Consider the following 17,469-nt stretch of genomic DNA (forward strand, 5'->3'; position numbering starts at 1 on the left):
GCACTCGCTCCTGCTGGTTCACTTAGAAGCTCGTTGCAGACAGAACAAGCTTGCTCTTGATCTTAAACATCTTAGATCTTTGCTTATCTGGCAGAGCTGGGGCCTGCTGAGAATGAAGCTTCTTGCTATGCACCATCAGTGGAGTAGATGGCCTCAGAGGAGAAGGGGAATAGTGTGTGTGTGTATATACACATACATACATACAATTTTACATATATTATATATTATGTATATTATATTTTACAATTTTACATATATTATAAATTATGTATATTATATTACGTATACAATTGAAGCTGCTGCTTCAGTAGTATAAATGGGATTTATCTACACTGCTCCATAGAAATGGGAAAACTGATGTGGAGAAAACTAGAAGGTAGTTTTTGTTGAAGAAAGCATTAGGCATCAAGCAGCAGCGCTGCAGAGCCAAAGCGTGCCTGGTCCTCACTGGATTGTGTGTCCTTTCTCTGTTTGTCAGGTATTCGATCAGTGAGCTTCTACGAACACATCATCACAGTGGGAACAGGACACGGCTCCTTACTGTTCTATGATATCAGAGCCCAGAGGTTCCTGGATGAAAAGCCCCCACGTGCCTGCTATGGACAGAAGCAGAAATTAGGAGGAAGTGAAATTTTGAAGTTGACTACGGGGAAAGGTTGGCTGGTGAGTAGTAGCTTGTAGCTATAGGGCTTGAACAAGCTGCTTTTATAGTAATGGGAGCTATCTGTAATAATGAAAATCAAGAAATGCTGCAAGATTGTTTTCACAAAGGTATTGAGTGGCCAGCTGCTTGAATGTAAGGCGTACTGACTACTCTGCTTATCCACTGATCCATAAATTAACTAGTTTTTTTTCCCTCTTCATAGTTTTGATTGTAGTCTATCTTCTAGTTGTTAGTACATCAAACAAGTTATGTTGTCTACCTTAAAAGTGTGATAATTTAATGTGGTAATCTGAGAGATTTAGTTTAACTTTATACAATTTTAGAAACTCTGGTTTCCTGAAATAATGCCATGGCAGGCACTTGAGTTCAATGTCCATTTATGTTTCTATAAAGCAGTTAATGGCTATGTCTAACTTCATTATCTTTTTTATCGTTGTGTTGCAACTTTAAAAATTAATCGGACTTGCTATCTTCCCTACCCTTCACCCTCCCCACCTCCACTGTTTGGTTCAAACCTCCTCAGAAAAAGCTTCAGGAAGGATCTGGTATCTTCCAATTCAAGTTGTTCTGTCTGAAGCTTCAGGTAGTATTAACAAAGGAAAAGATCCCTCTTAGGCTCTGGAAACTACATTCTGCTTCTGTGAAACAAGGCTTCCTGTTTGTTTGGCATCAGTAACCGTCTGAACTTTTCTTTAACAGAATCATGATGAAACCTGGAGGAATTATTTTTCTGAAATTAATTTCTTCCCAAATGCTGTTTACACCCACTGCTACGACTCGTCTGGAACAAAACTCTTTGTGGCAGGAGGCCCCCTTCCATCAGGACTTCATGGGAATTACGCTGGTCTCTGGAGCTAATGATAACTCTTTACAAATGCTGATCTTTACACAGATTTCCACTCCTTTTCTTTTCTTTTCTTTTTTTCTTTTCTTTTCTTTTCTTTTCTTTTCTTTTCTTTTCTTTTCTTTTCTTTTCTTTTCTTTTCTTTTCTTTTCTTTTCTTTTCTTTTCTATGAAATTGTGTGATGCCATTGAGTTATGATTTAAACACAAGTTATTTTTGGCAGTTTTCTGTTGGTCTCCAACAGTTTTGTACATCTTTTTGAACCAGTTTTTGCTTTAACCTCCTTGATCCTTTACATGAAGGGTTTTTGAAATCCCTTTTTATTATATTTGCTCCAAATGACTTTTCCCCTGTTTTTATGCTATCTTGGCCATGTGCCCCCTCCCCTACTTTGCTGTGAGGTAGGATTCCTTTCTACTAGAGTGGTTGCTCCTGGGCTTTCTGTGAAAGTCTAGGGGCTGAGTGTGTGCAGGTACTTTGTGTCAGTTACATTACCTGGAGAGAGGACTACTTGTAATTAAAAAATATTAAAAATATTTGTAAGAGATAAGCTACTACTTTATCTGCAGAGCCTGGCCCTGGCCTTGGTTGATCTTATTTTTTAAAAGTACAAGTCTAATGACACTGTTTATATGTAAAGGAATACAGTAATTTTAAACTGTAGTCATCGGAGCCCCGGGGACAGCTTCCCCAAGGTATTGCCCATCAAGCCCAAACTGGAGAAGCACAGGAGTTCTCAGAAGTGCGTTTGCATTTGAATAGTAGTTTTCAGCAGTGCCAGGAGAAAAAAAAGAAAAAGTCTTTTGTTCCTTTTCTGCCTGTCCCAGGTATCAGCTCGTGCAGCTGGAGTTTGAGTAGGCTGTCCTGCATGGCAGGGTAACATTACTCTGAGGGCCTGCAGAGGTGATGAAAGAAACCGGGGGGGGGGGGAGGGGGGCTAGGGACCGTGAGTTTTTTTTCTTATTATTAAAAAATGAACTGTATCTAACCATTTTGAAGGTGAGACAAGGTTCCCAGGTATGCTGCTGTGGTAGTGTGAGAAACATTCTGTAGCCAATAACAGGCTCAGGCAAGGATCTCAGTGAAGTAGCATTTTTATTTGCGATTGCAATGGCGGGCATCCCACAAGCAGGAGCACGCCTACTAGTCACATAGTACAGTTTATATTGTTATAAATGAAGATACAACTCAATCTGAATTTAGTAATATTTATAAAAGGCAAGTAAACAGCGCTGGGTGCATGGGGAGCTTATGCTCTACCAACATGCGCGCACAACCGTCAGACTTTCTAAATATATATATAGAACATCACTTTTACATATTCATGAGAAATCCGAGTACGCCTATACATATGTATGACCTATCCCCACTTCGTATTATAATTAGTATTTTCACAAACTCCTCCTTTTGGCGCCTGTGCATTATCTCTTGGTGGTGGTCGTTGCGGGTCGTGGGGATGAAGGCTCACGGTTCTTCTTCATCACCGCTAGTAACTTTTTGTTCCTGCGCAGACTCCGTGGGTTCCTGGATCTTGTCCAGACTGCAGGGTGTAGCTTCCACCTCTGCCCATGCTCTGCCCTCCACAAGGTTCCCGAATGTAACAAAATGTGATTGACACTAACTTATGCCAGGCCATCTTTTCCCACGTTTCGTTAACCCTTGAAACTGCACTAATGATATGATTATCATATAACATTAAACAACAAATTTTAACAGTTTACTCAGTGTTTTTCATTGTTCTATATCAACCATCTTCTTGACATGAATTATTACTCCATATATCACAATATTATCCCTCCTCTTCTTTTGAATGTCATTAATTCGTGTCTTGGCTTCAAATTTGGCCAAGGCCAATTGAATCTCCGTTGGTTTTGGGGTCTGATTATGAGCCTTTACTCTGTCTTCTTCCTATCCCTAATCCCTATCGTCTTCCATCCGTAATTAAAGTTTTAACTACAGTTTTTAGGCCCATTTTTCCTTCAAAAGAGATTGAAGTACGAAATAGATGCTAAAGGGATTTCTATAGGTAATGTAAACTAATCAGGACTGAGACAGGAGGGCTCTGGAAGATAAGGGATTTCTATAGGTATTGTGAACTAATCAGGACAGGACTGAGACAATGGAAATGATTTCCTGGAACTCATTTCAAAAGCCAAGGACTTTTTAGCTTCTTGCTCTGTCCTGCCAGCAGGCAGGCTGGGGGTACAGCAGGAGCTGGGAGGGGACAGACCCAGGACAGCTGACCCAAACTAGCCAAAGGGGTATGCCATATCATCTGACGCCATTCTGAACAATATATAGGGGTGGCTAGCCGGGGTGGGGGGGCCAGCTGCTTGGGGATAGGCTGGGCATCGTTCAGCAGGTGGTGAGCAATTGCACTGTGCATCACTTGTTTCGTACACGTTATTGTTAGTACTATTATTAGTAGTACTATTATTATTATTTTTCTGTTCTAATAAACCGTCTCTATCTCAACCCACAGGCTTCACATTCCCATTTCTGTCCCCCATCCCAGAGAAGGAGGGGGGAGGGTGAGCAAATGGCTGTGTGGTGCTGAGCTGCCGGCCAGGTTAAACCACAACAGTCCTTTTTGGCACCCAATGTGGGGCATGAAGGGTTGAGATAATGACAGATCTGACCAGAGTGTGTTAAACTAAAATTGGTATAAGTATTAGACCTGCTTAATAGTTGCTAGTCACAGCATTGATTGCTTTGATCTCAGGTCTGCTGTGCCTGTTTTCGAAATTGAGTATTATAGCACGTTACTTTCTGTATGTGCTCCCTGTTGTGCTGTTTATCCTTTCCAGGCCCTGGTTTAAGATCATTATGGTACTGTGCAGTGCAACAGTGGCTTATGATATGATGAAATTTCTGGTCATGACTTTAACCTGGTATTTGTACTCAACACTGTCATCAACTCTATACTTTGGAAACCATATCTTGGAAACTATTAACAATTACACCTATTGCTTTTTTTCTTCAGGGAGCCAATCTGTGGAGGGGACAGGGGAAGATATTTTTTCCTACTTGTTCACTCTCCCTTTCTCCTTTACCGCCCTCTTATCCTCTGAGATACTTACAATAGTTCTCCAAGATGTTGGATATCCTTGGGATGTTCAGACTAGCATGGTGTTATGTTGAGGGATTTTTGGAACAGCAAGGAGGCCATGACTTGCTGCAGCTGAGCAAACCAAGCTTATCTCGTCCTTATCTCATCCTTTGAGCCCTTTTCATCGTATTTTCTCCCCGTTCCTCTTTGAGGAGGGGGAGTGAGAGAGCGGCTGTGGTGGAGCTCGGCTGCCCACTCGAGCGGAACCACCACACTATGTTAAACCTAAGTTCTGGTTAATCTCAAAAAAAAAAAATCACATAATGCTAACTACAGCGAAACTAAACAGACTTCAAACTGTGACCTCAAGAAGGTCTGCTCTGCATTCTTGTTTTAGAAAAACCAACATCCTTACTAGTTCTGGCAAAGCAAATTCAAATATGTTCTTTTCCAACTGTGCTAAGGTTTTAAAACAAGAAAATGTTTAGATATGCAATTCTGGTTACAGAAGCTCATTTTCTTCCAGATATCTTTTCTTCTTAACTTTTTAAGATAAAAAATAGGCTATCACAAACACAATTTGGACTAGTCTGATATTTACGAAAAAGGCACACTGCTCTATTTTCTTACGTAGCCAGGAAATGTTTGAAAGGTTCCTTGTCAGGTACTTTAAATCCAAAATTAAAACCTCATGTTTTCCCCTTTCACTTTTATTTCTGTTTCGCTAGATTTAATTTGGTGTTGGTCTCCACATTTTTGCCATGTGCACATTGCTCTGAAAGAATGAAAAGGAAAGGAATTCAGGAACAGAAGTACAAGTGATAAATCCACTTTCACTTTGCAAACGAGTTGAATTGCTACACATGAATCTAATAATTTATGTGCTGAATGAAGCCGAGAAGTAGATCTACATACAATCTTGTCATTGACTACCATCAAAGTCTGTGGAAACGTATAAGAGTTGAAACCACAACACCATTCCTCTGGACACAATCCTGATCTTCAGCCATTTGTAGCTCAGACACTTCCTGAGCCAAACAATTTACATAATTCACCAGCCTTGTTCATTCAGCATTGTTTTTCAATTTGGTTAGTTAGTTTGTTTTTATGTTTGTTGTTTTTTGTGGGTTTTTTTTGTTTTTTTTTTTTTTTACTGTGATTTTTTTTGAATACATTTGTCAAAACACCCCACATATAAATTTTCAGCATCCACAAGACCTTAAGTAAAGAGTTTCTCAGGTTAACTTCATATATTAAAACCACTTCCTTACATTCGTTCTGAACCTATAACTTACTGATTTAATATCCCCTCACTCATATTTGCATGAGTGATGAACTCATTTCCCCACAGAACTTTCTCGCTAGAAACTTTACAGATGTCTACCACAACCCTCTGTTTTGCAGTCTGCGAAGTCCTACTCTGGAGATATTCAAGGCCCGTCTGGATGCCTACCTGAGCAGCCTGCTCTAGGGAACCTGCTTTGGCAGGGGAGTTGGACCCGATGACCTCATGAGGTCCCTTCCAACCCCTACAATTCTGTGATTCTGTGATACTTTGCTTATTCCTTACATCCCATAAAAGCAATCTTCCCAGTACCTTTCAAAGTCTTTTTTCTTGCTCTACCATTCCCTTTTTAACATGGGGTAGAAGAGAGGGGGACAACCAGACCTGCACTTAAAACTGAAAATGAGGGAATAGTACCAAACAGAAACATCAAGAACTATTGTGCCTATATAGTTCTTTAATTTATATATAGCACTGCAGCTGTCTGAAACACAAATAAAGGGAATGTTTCAAGAATAAAGAGTCTTGAAGACATAACCATCAAATATAATCACTTTGATACAATTATCAATCACCATTATAGTATGTTTCTAACAGCAAAATCAAGCTCATTCAATAAATTCATTTGTGGAAAGACAGACGGGAAGGCGACGTTACAAAACCCAAGTTCCTTGACTCCTTTCCAAATGAAAGTTTACAAACACTTCGGCAAGCACAGATTAGCAACTGAGAAGCAAAGCAATTCCAGCAGGGATGTGTCCCGAATTGCATCCTGTGGCACACTTCTGCTTTCTCTTAATCACTCAGTACTGCATACTGAACTGGTTTCAGATAGGATAGTTAATTTTCCTCCTAGTAGACGGTAGGGTGCTGTGTTTTGAATTTAGGATGAGAAGAGTGCTGATAACATGCTGATGTTTTAACTGTTGCAGAGCAGTGCTTACACTAAGACAAGGACTTTTCAGCTTCTTGCTCTGTCCTGCCAGCAGGCAGGCTGGGGGTGCAGCAAGAGCTGGGAGGGGACAGACCCAGGACAGCTGACCCAAATTGGCCAAAGGGGTATTCCATACCATCTGATGTCATGCTGAACAATATATAGGGGTGGCTAGCCAGGGTGGGGGGGCCGGCTGCTCGGGGTTAGGCTGGGCATCAGTCAGCGGGTGGTGAGCAATTGCATTATGTATCACTTGTTTCGTACACAGTAGTAGTAGTACTGTTATCATTATTATCATTTCCCTTTCTTTTCTGTCCTAATAAACTGTCTCTATCTCAACCCACAGGTTTACATTTCTTTCTGACACCCTACCCATTCCCAGAGAGGGAGGGGGGAGGGGGAGCAAACGGCTGTGTGGTGCTGAGCTGCCGGCCAGGTTAAACCTCAACAGTCCTTTTGGCGCACAACGTGGGGCTCGAAGGGTTGAGATAATGACAGATCTGACCAGAGTGTGTTAAACTAAAATTGGTTGTACTGGGTCTGGCTGGAATGTTAACTTTCCCGGCAGCAGCCCATTCAGTACCGTACTCTGTACTTGTAGCTGGAACAGCAGTGTTATCACACCAGTGTTGTGTCTACTGCTGAGCAGCAGTGGCACAGCATCGGGCCTTTCTCTAACCCTCCTAGGGGGTGGGCAAAAAAGTGAGGAGAGAAACATCACTAGGGCAGCAGACCTAAACCAATCAAAGGGATATTCCATACCATGTGGTGTCACACTCAGCAATAAAAGGTGGAAACAGGAAGAAGAGGGGAGGGGTGGGCTCTCGTTGAGAAGACGTCGGTCCTCCTCTCGAACACCGGCTGCGTGCGTTGAGGCCTTGCTTCAAGGACGTGGTCAATCATCGCTCATTTGTGGGAAGTAGAGAGTAATTTCTTTCCTCTGCACTTCCATATCGCTTTCATTTATTTTGTTTGTTTGTTTTCCTCCCTTTTTCCCCTTTCCCTTTTATTTCCCCTTAGTTAAATTGTTTAGTTCATGGTAGTCTTTATTTAATTATTATAATTATTTCCCTTTAATTAAATTATCCTCATCTCAACCCGTGAGTTGTTCTTTGCTTTACTTCTCCCCCTCCTTATCTAAAGGAGGGGGAGTGAGAGAGCGGTTGTGGGGTTTAGCTGCCCAGCACGGTAAAACCACCACAGTCCTTTTTGGCGCCCAACGTGGGGCTCGAAGGGTTGAGATAACAATAGAATTGATTAAACGCATACAACTAACACACTTGCTTGCTAGTAACCATGTTCCTTGCCCTGTTAATAATAATGGCTTTGTTCATATGTCATGCAATTCGTGTCATATTCTCCTTTCTCCTATATATCCGATCCGACAAAGTGCTACAATCTGTGTTCACTTTTTTTAATTCGTTGTGCTGCCAAGCACTGACCTTGGTTTTACTCTGGAATTCAGGCTCTGCGCTGTTATCATTTGGGTCCCATGGAAACTATCTTTCAAAGAATATTCAGAACTACACTGCCTTCCTTTTCTCATCTGGACACCAGTTTATTAATAATATCAGGAATGGTACCTTTCCCTTCTTTCACAGTGGGATAATTACAACAGTTTGGGAGTATTTTGAAGATCCATCTGTAACCCATGTATTGCTATTTCTAATTCTGAATAACAGGTTTCATTTTCTCTCTAAGATTAGTCGATTGTTTAGAAAACTTATTTGGGAATCTGTCCCGAAACAGTCTCGTGGTGAGTGGCACGGTGTGTGGGATGATGTTAGCAGATACCTGTCACGAGTGTCTCCTCCAATAGTTTTGAACTTCACCCCTGAGCAAGTGCTAAATCCTAAAAACTTGGTAGAATGTTTGAGAGTTGTATGTCCTGATCCTGATAATGCCGGAGAACAACAGCTTGCAGCATTGTGCTGGGTCCTGGTTTATTCCTATCAAACACTGTTTAACATCATCCAGCAACTTGAAGAGAGGGAGGAAGTCTCTGAATCTGATGACCAAGTAACACATGCTGTGGCTGACCCAGAGGACCAACCAACTATGGTATCAGTCGCCCCCATAGTCAAGTCAAAACAATGGAAACGGAGGTCAGCTCGTTTAGTAAGGGAAGAAGGCTCTCCTAAGAAGGAGGGAGAAGGGGAATTGGCAGGCACCTCTAAAGCAGAGCCATCACAAAAACAGCAGGAAGACGAGACGGAAATCATAAAGGAATCAGAAATCACTCGATCCTTATCCCTGAGTGAGATGCGAGAAATACGAAAGGATTATGGTCGACGCCCAGGTGAACACATCCTCACTTGGCTGCTCCGATGCTGGGATGCTGGGGCCAGTAGCCTACAATTAGAAGGCAATGAAGCCAAGCAGCTGGGATCCCTCTCTAGAGAAAGGGTAATCGACAAAGTAATCGGGAGAGGAGCACAGGCCCTCAGCCTCTGGAGACGACTCCTGGCAGCTATCAAAGAAAGATATCCCCATAAGGAAGATATTGTATATCACATAGGCAAGTGGACCACTGTGGATAAAGGTCTCCAACATCTGCGGGAATTAGCTGTGCGGGAGATGATTTATAGTGATTTGGACAATGCCCAGACACCTCAAGACCCCGATGAAGTCCAGTGCACAACATCCATGTGGCGTAAATTTGTGCGGAGTGCACCAGCAGCTCATGCCAGTACCCTGGCAGCAATTCACTGGGATGAGGGGATGGGACCAACAATGTATGATGTCTCCTGCCAACTTCAAAAATATGAAGACAATCTCTCTGCTCCACTACAGTCCTGTGTCTCAGCTGTGGAGAAATTGTCTAAAGGACTTGACAAGCTTGTGGAGAAAGTATATTCCCCCTCATCTAGACAGAGTGATACTTCAGCCACTAAGAATCAGCATTCGCCTGCTCAAGAGAGAGAGTACCCAAGACGTACACCACGTGGCACCTTGTGGTTTTATCTGCGTGACCATGGGGAAGATATGAGGAAATGGGATGGTGTACCTACTTCAACCCTAGCTGCTCGGGTACGTGAACTGAAAGGAAATACAGCAGCAAGAAGAGGGGCTCCTAAGAGAAATGCTGCTCCAGTTTCTATTGGGCAGTACCCCAGAGGCAGTAGAAGAGCTGATGTTATTCTTGACCACGATGAAGGGACCTCTACCTCTCATTTGCCAGAATTTGTGCATTTGCAAGAATTAAGTGGCAGACGCTCCAGCCAGGACTAGAGGGGCCCTGCCTCTGGCCAGGTAGAGGAGAGGGATAACCGGATTTATTGGACTGTGTGGATCCGATGGCCTGGCACATCAGAACCACAGGAATACAAAGCTTTAGTGGACACTGGCGCACAATGTACCATAATGCCATCAGGCTACCAAGGTACAGAACTCACCTGTATCTCTGGAGTGACAGGGGGATCCCAACAACTATCTGTACTGGAAGCTGAAGTGAGTCTAACTGGGAATGAGTGGCAAAAGCATCCCATTGTGACTGGCCCAGAGGCTCCGTGCATCCTTGGCATAGACTATCTCAAGAGAGGGTACTTCAAGGATCCAAAAGGATACCGGTGGGCTTTTGGCATAGCTGCTTTGAGCACAGAGAAGATTAGGCAGCTGTCTACCCTGCCTGGCCTTTCAGAAGACCCTTCTGTTGTAGGATTGCTGAAGGTTGAAGAACAACAGGTACCAATTGCTACCACAACGGTGCACCGACGGCAATATCGCACCAACCGAGACTCCCTGATTCCCATCCATGAGTTGGTTCACCGACTGGAGAGTCAGGGAGTAATCAGCAAGACTCGCTCACCCTTTAATAGTCCTATATGGCCAGTACGAAAGTCTAATGGCGAGTGGAGGCTAACAGTGGACTATCGAGGCCTGAATGAAGTCACGCCACCACTGAGTGCTGCAGTGCCAGACATGCTAGAACTTCAGTACGAACTAGAGTCAAAGGCAGCCAAGTGGTATGCCACAATTGATATTGCTAATGCATTTTTCTCCATCCCTTTAGCAGCAGCATGCAGGCCGCAGTTTGCCTTCACTTGGAGGGGCATCCAATACACCTGGAATCGGCTGCCCCAGGGGTGGAAACACAGCCCTACCATTTGCCATGGACTGATCCAGTCTGCACTGGAGCAAGGGGGAGCTCCTGAGCATCTTCAGTACATTGACGACATCCTCGTGTGGGGCAACACAGCAGAAGAAGTTTTTGAGAAAGGGAAGAAAATAATCCAAATTCTCCTGAAAGCTGGTTTTGCCATTAAAAAGAGCAAGGTCAAGGGGCCTACACAGGAAATCCAGTTCTTGGGGGTAAAATGGCAGGATGGACGTCGCCATATTCCAATGGATGTGATCAATAAAATAACAGCAATGTCTCCGCCAACTAGCAAAAAGGAAACGCAAGCTTTCCTAGGCCTCGTGGGATTCTGGAGAATGCATGTGCCAGGCTATAGTCAGCTTGTGAGTCCTCTATATCGAGTGACTCGAAAGAGAAACTATTTTGAGTGGGGCCCTGAGCAACAACAGGCATTTGAACAAATCAAACAAGAAATAGCTCGTGCAGTAGCCCTTGGGCCTGTCCGTACTGGACCAGCTGTGCAAAATATACTGTACACTGCAGCTGGGGAGCATGGGCTCACCTGGAGCCTTTGGCAGAAAACCCCAGAAGAAACTCGAGGTCGACCTCTGGGCTTCTGGAGTCGGGGCTATCGAGGATCAGAAGCCAATTACACCCCAACTGAAAAGGAAATACTCACAGCATATGAGGGTGTTCGAGCTGCTTCAGAAGTTGTGGGTACAGAGGCACAGCTCCTCTTGGCACCGCGGCTACCTGTGTTACATTGGATGTTCAAAGAGAAAATTCCCACTACACACCATGCAACTGATGCTACATGGAGTAAGTGGATAGCGTTAATTACACAGCGGGCTCGAATGGGAAAACCCAATCGCCCAGGAATCCTGGAAGAGATTATGGACTGGCCGGAAGGCAGAGATTTCGGAGTGCCAACAGAAGAGGTAACCCGTGCTGAAGAGGCACCACCATACAATGAGTTGCCAGAAGACAGAAAGCAGTATGCGTTGTTTACTGACGGATCCTGCCGTGTGATAGGGAGCCATCGGAAATGGAAAGCTGCTGTGTGGAATCCCATATGACGAGTTGTGGAAGCCATGGAAGGGGAAGGTGAGTCGAGTCAGTATGCAGAAGTAAAAGCCATACAACTAGCCCTAGATATCGCCGAAAGAGAAAATTGGCCAGTATTGTATCTTTATACTGACTCATGGATGGTGGCAAATGCTCTGTGGGGGTGGCTGCAGCAATGGAAAGAGAGCAACTGGCAGCGCAGAGGTAAGCCTATCTGGGCTGCTACCCTGTGGCAAGATATTGCTGCCCGGGTAGAAAACCTGGATGTTAAAGTACGTCATGTAGATGCCCACATGCCCAAGAGTCGCACTACCGAAGAACATAAGAACAACAAAGAAGTGGATCGAGCTTCGAAAATTGAAGTGGCTCAGGTGGACCTAGACTGGGAACGTAAGGGTGAGCTGTTCGTAGCTCGATGGGCCCATGAAACATCAGGACATCTGGGGAGAGATGCCACTTACAGATGGGCTCGTGATCGAGGGGTGGACTTGACCATTGAGGCCATCACACAGGTTACCCATGCGTGTGAGACCTGTGCTGCAATCAAGAAAGCCATGAAGGTAAAATCTCCCTGGAACAGGGGGAGATGGTTAGGGTTTCAATATGGTGAGGCCTGGCAAATTGACTATATCGGACCACTCCCAAAAACTCGCCAAGGCAAACGGTACATACTCACCATGGTAGAAGCAACTACTGGGTGGCTGGAAACATACCCTGTAAACCATGCCACAGCCCGAAACACTATCTTGGGCCTGGAAAGACAAGTATTGTGGCGTCATGGTACACCAGAGAGAATTGAGTCTGACAATGGGAGTCATTTCCGAAACAATCTTGTTACCTCCTGGGCAAAGAGGCATGGTATTGAGTGGGTGTACCACATCCCTTACCACCCACAAGCCTCTGGGAAGGTTGAGAGGTACAATGGACTGTTAAAGACTATGTTACGAGCATTAGGTGCTGGGACGTGGAAACAATGGGACACAAATCTACCAGAAGCCACTTGGCTAGTTAACAATAGGGGGTCTGACAGCCGTGCTGGTCCTGCCGAAACAAAACCCCTACACACTGTGAAAGGAGCTAAGGTTCCCGTAGTGCATATAGGAAGGTGGATGGGGAAGGCAGTGTGGGTTGCTCCTGCCTCGGGAAAAGGCAAACCCACTCGTGGGATTGTCTTCACCCAAGGACCAGGGTATACCTGGTGGGTCATGCAAAAGAATGGGGATATCAAGTGTGTGCCTCAAGGAGATTTGACATTGAGAGAAAACTAATCTATAATCTAAGTTATATGTTGTAGGAAGATGTTGTAGGATCAACGACAGGTCAACTTTGCAAGGAGCCGGGCAGTGCAACAAGGACTTGAGCTAAGCTGGTGCTGGTGTCCAGACATCCAACTCCGCCTGCCTTGAGTGGCCACTTTGGCAGATGAAGACCTAATCATCAACAGTTCTTATGAACATTTTCCAAGAAAGACCTATGGAATGAAAAGATACATCTGCCTATTAATCCTGTCCTGTTAAATCCTTGTCCTGTTAAAGGACAAGGGATAATGATGAGAATGCTTGTATGCTAAAGTATGGGGATCTGAGTGTGACACAAATGTTATGGAATAAGGGGTGGAAGTTGTACTGGGTCTGGCTGGAATGTTAACTTTCCCGGCAGCAGCCCATTCAGTGCCGTACTCTGTACTTGTAGCTGGAACAGCAGTGTTATCACACCAGTGTTGTGTCTACTGCTGAGCAGCAGTGGCACAGCATCGGGCCTTTCTCTAACCCTCCTAGGGGGTGGGCAAAAAAGTGAGGAGAGAAACATCACTAGGGCAGCAGACCTAAACCAATCAAAGGGATATTCCATACCATGTGGTGTCACACTCAGCAATAAAAGGTGGAAACAGGAAGAAGAGGGGAGGGGTGGGCTCTCGTTGAGAAGACGTCGGTCCTCCTCTCGAACACCGGCTGCGTGCGTTGAGGCCTTGCTTCAAGGACGTGGTCAATCATCGCTCATTTGTGGGAAGTAGAGAGTAATTTCTTTCCTCTGCACTTCCATATCGCTTTCATTTATTTTGTTTGTTTGTTTTCCTCCCTTTTTCCCCTTTCCCTTTTATTTCCCCTTAGTTAAATTGTTTAGTTCATGGTAGTCTTTATTTAATTATTATAATTATTTCCCTTTAATTAAATTATCCTCATCTCAACCCGTGAGTTGTTCTTTGCTTTACTTCTCCCCCTCCTTATCTAAAGGAGGGGGAGTGAGAGAGCGGTTGTGGGGTTTAGCTGCCCAGCACGGTAAAACCACCACAGTCCTTTTTGGCGCCCAACGTGGGGCTCGAAGGGTTGAGATAACAATAGAATTGATTAAACGCATACAACTAACACACTTGCTTGCTAGTAACCATGTTCCTTGCCCTGTTAATAATAATGGCTTTGTTCATATGTCATGCAATTCGTGTCATATTCTCCTTTCTCCTATATATCCGATCCGACAAAGTGCTACAATCTGTGTTCACTTTTTTTAATTCGTTGTGCTGCCAAGCACTGACCTTGGTTTTACTCTGGAATTCAGGCTCTGCGCTGTTATCATTTGGGTCCCATGGAAACTATCTTTCAGAGAATATTCAGAACTACACTGCCTTCCTTTTCTCATCTGGACACCAGTTTATTAATAATATCAGGAATGGTACCTTTCCCTTCTTTCACAGTGGGATAATTACAACAGTTTGGGAGTATTTTGAAGATCCATCTGTAACCCATGTATTGCTATTTCTAATTCTGAATAACAGGTTTCATTTTCTCTCTAAGATTAGTCGATTGTTTAGAAAACTTATTTGGGAATCTGTCCCGAAACAGTCTCGTGGTGAGTGGCACGGTGTGTGGGATGATGTTAGCAGATACCTGTCACGAGTGTCTCCTCCAATAGTTTTGAACTTCACCCCTGAGCAAGTGCTAAATCCTAAAAACTTGGTAGAATGTTTGAGAGTTGTATGTCCTGATCCTGATAATGCCGGAGAACAACAGCTTGCAGCATTGTGCTGGGTCCTGGTTTATTCCTATCAAACACTGTTTAACATCATCCAGCAACTTGAAGAGAGGGAGGAAGTCTCTGAATGTGATGACCAAGTAACACATGCTGTGGCTGACCCAGAGGACCAACCAACTATGGTATCAGTCGCCCCCATAGTCAAGTCAAAACAATGGAAACGGAGGTCAGCTCGTTTAGTAAGGGAAGAAGGCTCTCCTAAGAAGGAGGGAGAAGGGGAATTGGCAGGCACCTCTAAAGCAGAGCCATCACAAAAACAGCAGGAAGACGAGACAGAAATCATAAAGGAATCAGAAATCACTCGATCCTTATCCCTGAGTGAGATGCGAGAAATACGAAAGGATTATGGTCGACGCCCAGGTGAACACATCCTCACTTGGCTGCTCCGATGCTGGGATGCTGGGGCCAGTAGCCTACAATTAGAAGGCAATGAAGCCAAGCAGCTGGGATCCCTCTCTAGAGAAAGGGTAATCGACAAAGTAATCGGGAGAGGAGCACAGGCCCTCAGCCTCTGGAGACGACTCCTGGCAGCTATCAAAGAAAGATATCCCCATAAGGAAGATATTGTATATCACATAGGCAAGTGGACCACTGTGGATAAAGGTCTCCAACATCTGCGGGAATTAGCTGTGCGGGAGATGATTTATAGTGATTTGGACAATGCCCAGACACCTCAAGACCCCGATGAAGTCCAGTGCACAACATCCATGTGGCGTAAATTTGTGCGGAGTGCACCAGCAGCTCATGCCAGTACCCTGGCAGCAATTCACTGGGATGAGGGGATGGGACCAACAATGTATGATGTCTCCTGCCAACTTCAAAAATATGAAGACAATCTCTCTGCTCCACTTACTTGCTCCACAGGTTTACATTTCTTTCTGACACCCTACCCATTCCCAGAGAGGGAGGGGGGAGGGGGAGCAAACGGCTGTGTGGTGCTGAGCTGCCGGCCAGGTTAAACCTCAACAGTCCTTTTGGCGCACAACGTGGGGCTCGAAGGGTTGAGATAATGACAGATCTGACCAGAGTGTGTTAAACTAAAATTGGTATAAGTATTAGACCTGCTTAATAGTTGCTAGTCACAGCATTGATTGCTTTGATCTCAGGTCTGCTGTGCCTGTTTTCGAAATTGAGTATTATAGCACGTTACTTTCTGTATGTGCTCCCTGTTGTGCTGTTTATCCTTTCCAGGCCCTGGTTTAAGATCATTATGGTACTGTGCAGTGCAACAGTGGCTTATGATATGATGAAATTTCTGGTCATGACTCTAACCTGGTATTTGTACTCAGCACTGTCATCAACTCTACTTTGGAAACCATATCTTGGAAACTATTAACAATTACACCTATTGCTTTTTTTCTTCAGGGAGCCAATCTGTGGAGGGGACAGGGGAAGATATTTTTTCCTACTTGTTCACTCTCCCTTTCTCCTTCACCGCCCTCTTATCCTCTGAGATACTTACAATAGTTCTCCAAGATGTTGGATATCCTTGGGATGTTCAGACTAGCATGGTGTTATGTTGAGGGATTTTTGGAACAGCAAGGAGGCCATGACTTGCTGCAGCTGAGCAAACCAAACTGCCAGGAGGACTATGAGAAGTTCCCATGACAGTGTTCCCACATCTCCCAATTGAGGAATTTAAAAAATATTGTGGCCAGCAGCTGACTTCAAGGACGGGATCTACGTGACTGCTAATCACAAGGGGGTTGTTTTCTTGCAGGTGGGGTTGTTTTCTTGCAGTTGTTTGTCTAAGTTCTTTTGACCAATAATCTTGTGTGAGACACTATCCGCCCCTGTTAAGTTTGCTATAAAAGTTAGGCTATTCGGGTAATAAAGGGAGAGTATGATCTGACCATACTAGTGTCTGTCGTTTTTTCGGCCGTTCTTCCTGCAACAAATGGCGCCCGAACAGGCTGAGACCCGGCGAGACACGGAGACGCTGAGGGACGTGAGAGACGCTGAGAGATGCAGAGAGACGCAGAGAGCCTAGGAACAGAGACGCAGTTACATGCGGGACGCTGAGAGACTCGGAGCACAGACCCGGACAGACGTGGTGAGACGCAGAGACAGAGGTTTTGCGGTGAGACGCATAGCAGTGAAGTATCGCGGTGAGACGTGAAGTGACGTATCACGGTGAGACGCGGGACATCCGGAGTCGAGTTGCTTTGGGACATCGGAGGCGTCAGCGGAAACGGCAGACGACCGCCACCGTGTGGCGAGTTGGCACATAGCAGAGGGGTGGAGATCAATTATATGTGGCCTTGGCATTACAACCAATTCGGACAGCGTGGTGTGACATAATTATTTACCATTATATGGATGACATTCGGTTTGGTGGGCCAGAACGACCCCCAACAACAGACTGCGCAGCCTCAGAACTAGTCTCGACAAGTCAACAGGTCTCGACAAGTCGACGGGTCTCGACAAGTCGACAAGTCAAGTCTTGACATGCCAGAACTTGAATGCTATAAAACAGCAACACTGGAAAGGGGAAGTTGCGTGCTGTTGTGGAGCGGAGAC

General features: G+C 44.6%; 1 protein-coding gene across 2 annotated transcripts in view; it reads left to right on the forward strand.

Annotated features, from left to right (window-relative positions):
- The window catches only part of LOC311220815 (DDB1- and CUL4-associated factor 12-like), a 94,057-nt gene extending 92,428 nt beyond the window's left edge, over positions 1-1,629 (forward strand). The window contains exons 7-8 of one of the 2 annotated variants that reach the window (XM_084304429.1): positions 479-663; positions 1,364-1,629. In XM_084304429.1, the coding sequence (XP_084160555.1) occupies positions 479-663; positions 1,364-1,522 (344 nt within the window). In that variant the 3' untranslated portion in view covers positions 1,523-1,629. The remainder of the gene's footprint in view (positions 1-478; positions 664-1,363) is intronic. The other variant, XM_084304428.1, reaches the window with a different exon arrangement.
- Positions 1,630-17,469: the final 15,840 nt, after the last annotated feature.

Source organism: Netta rufina, assembly GCF_964035555.1.
Source record: "Netta rufina genome assembly, chromosome: W".
Taxonomy (NCBI): domain Eukaryota; kingdom Metazoa; phylum Chordata; class Aves; order Anseriformes; family Anatidae; genus Netta; species Netta rufina.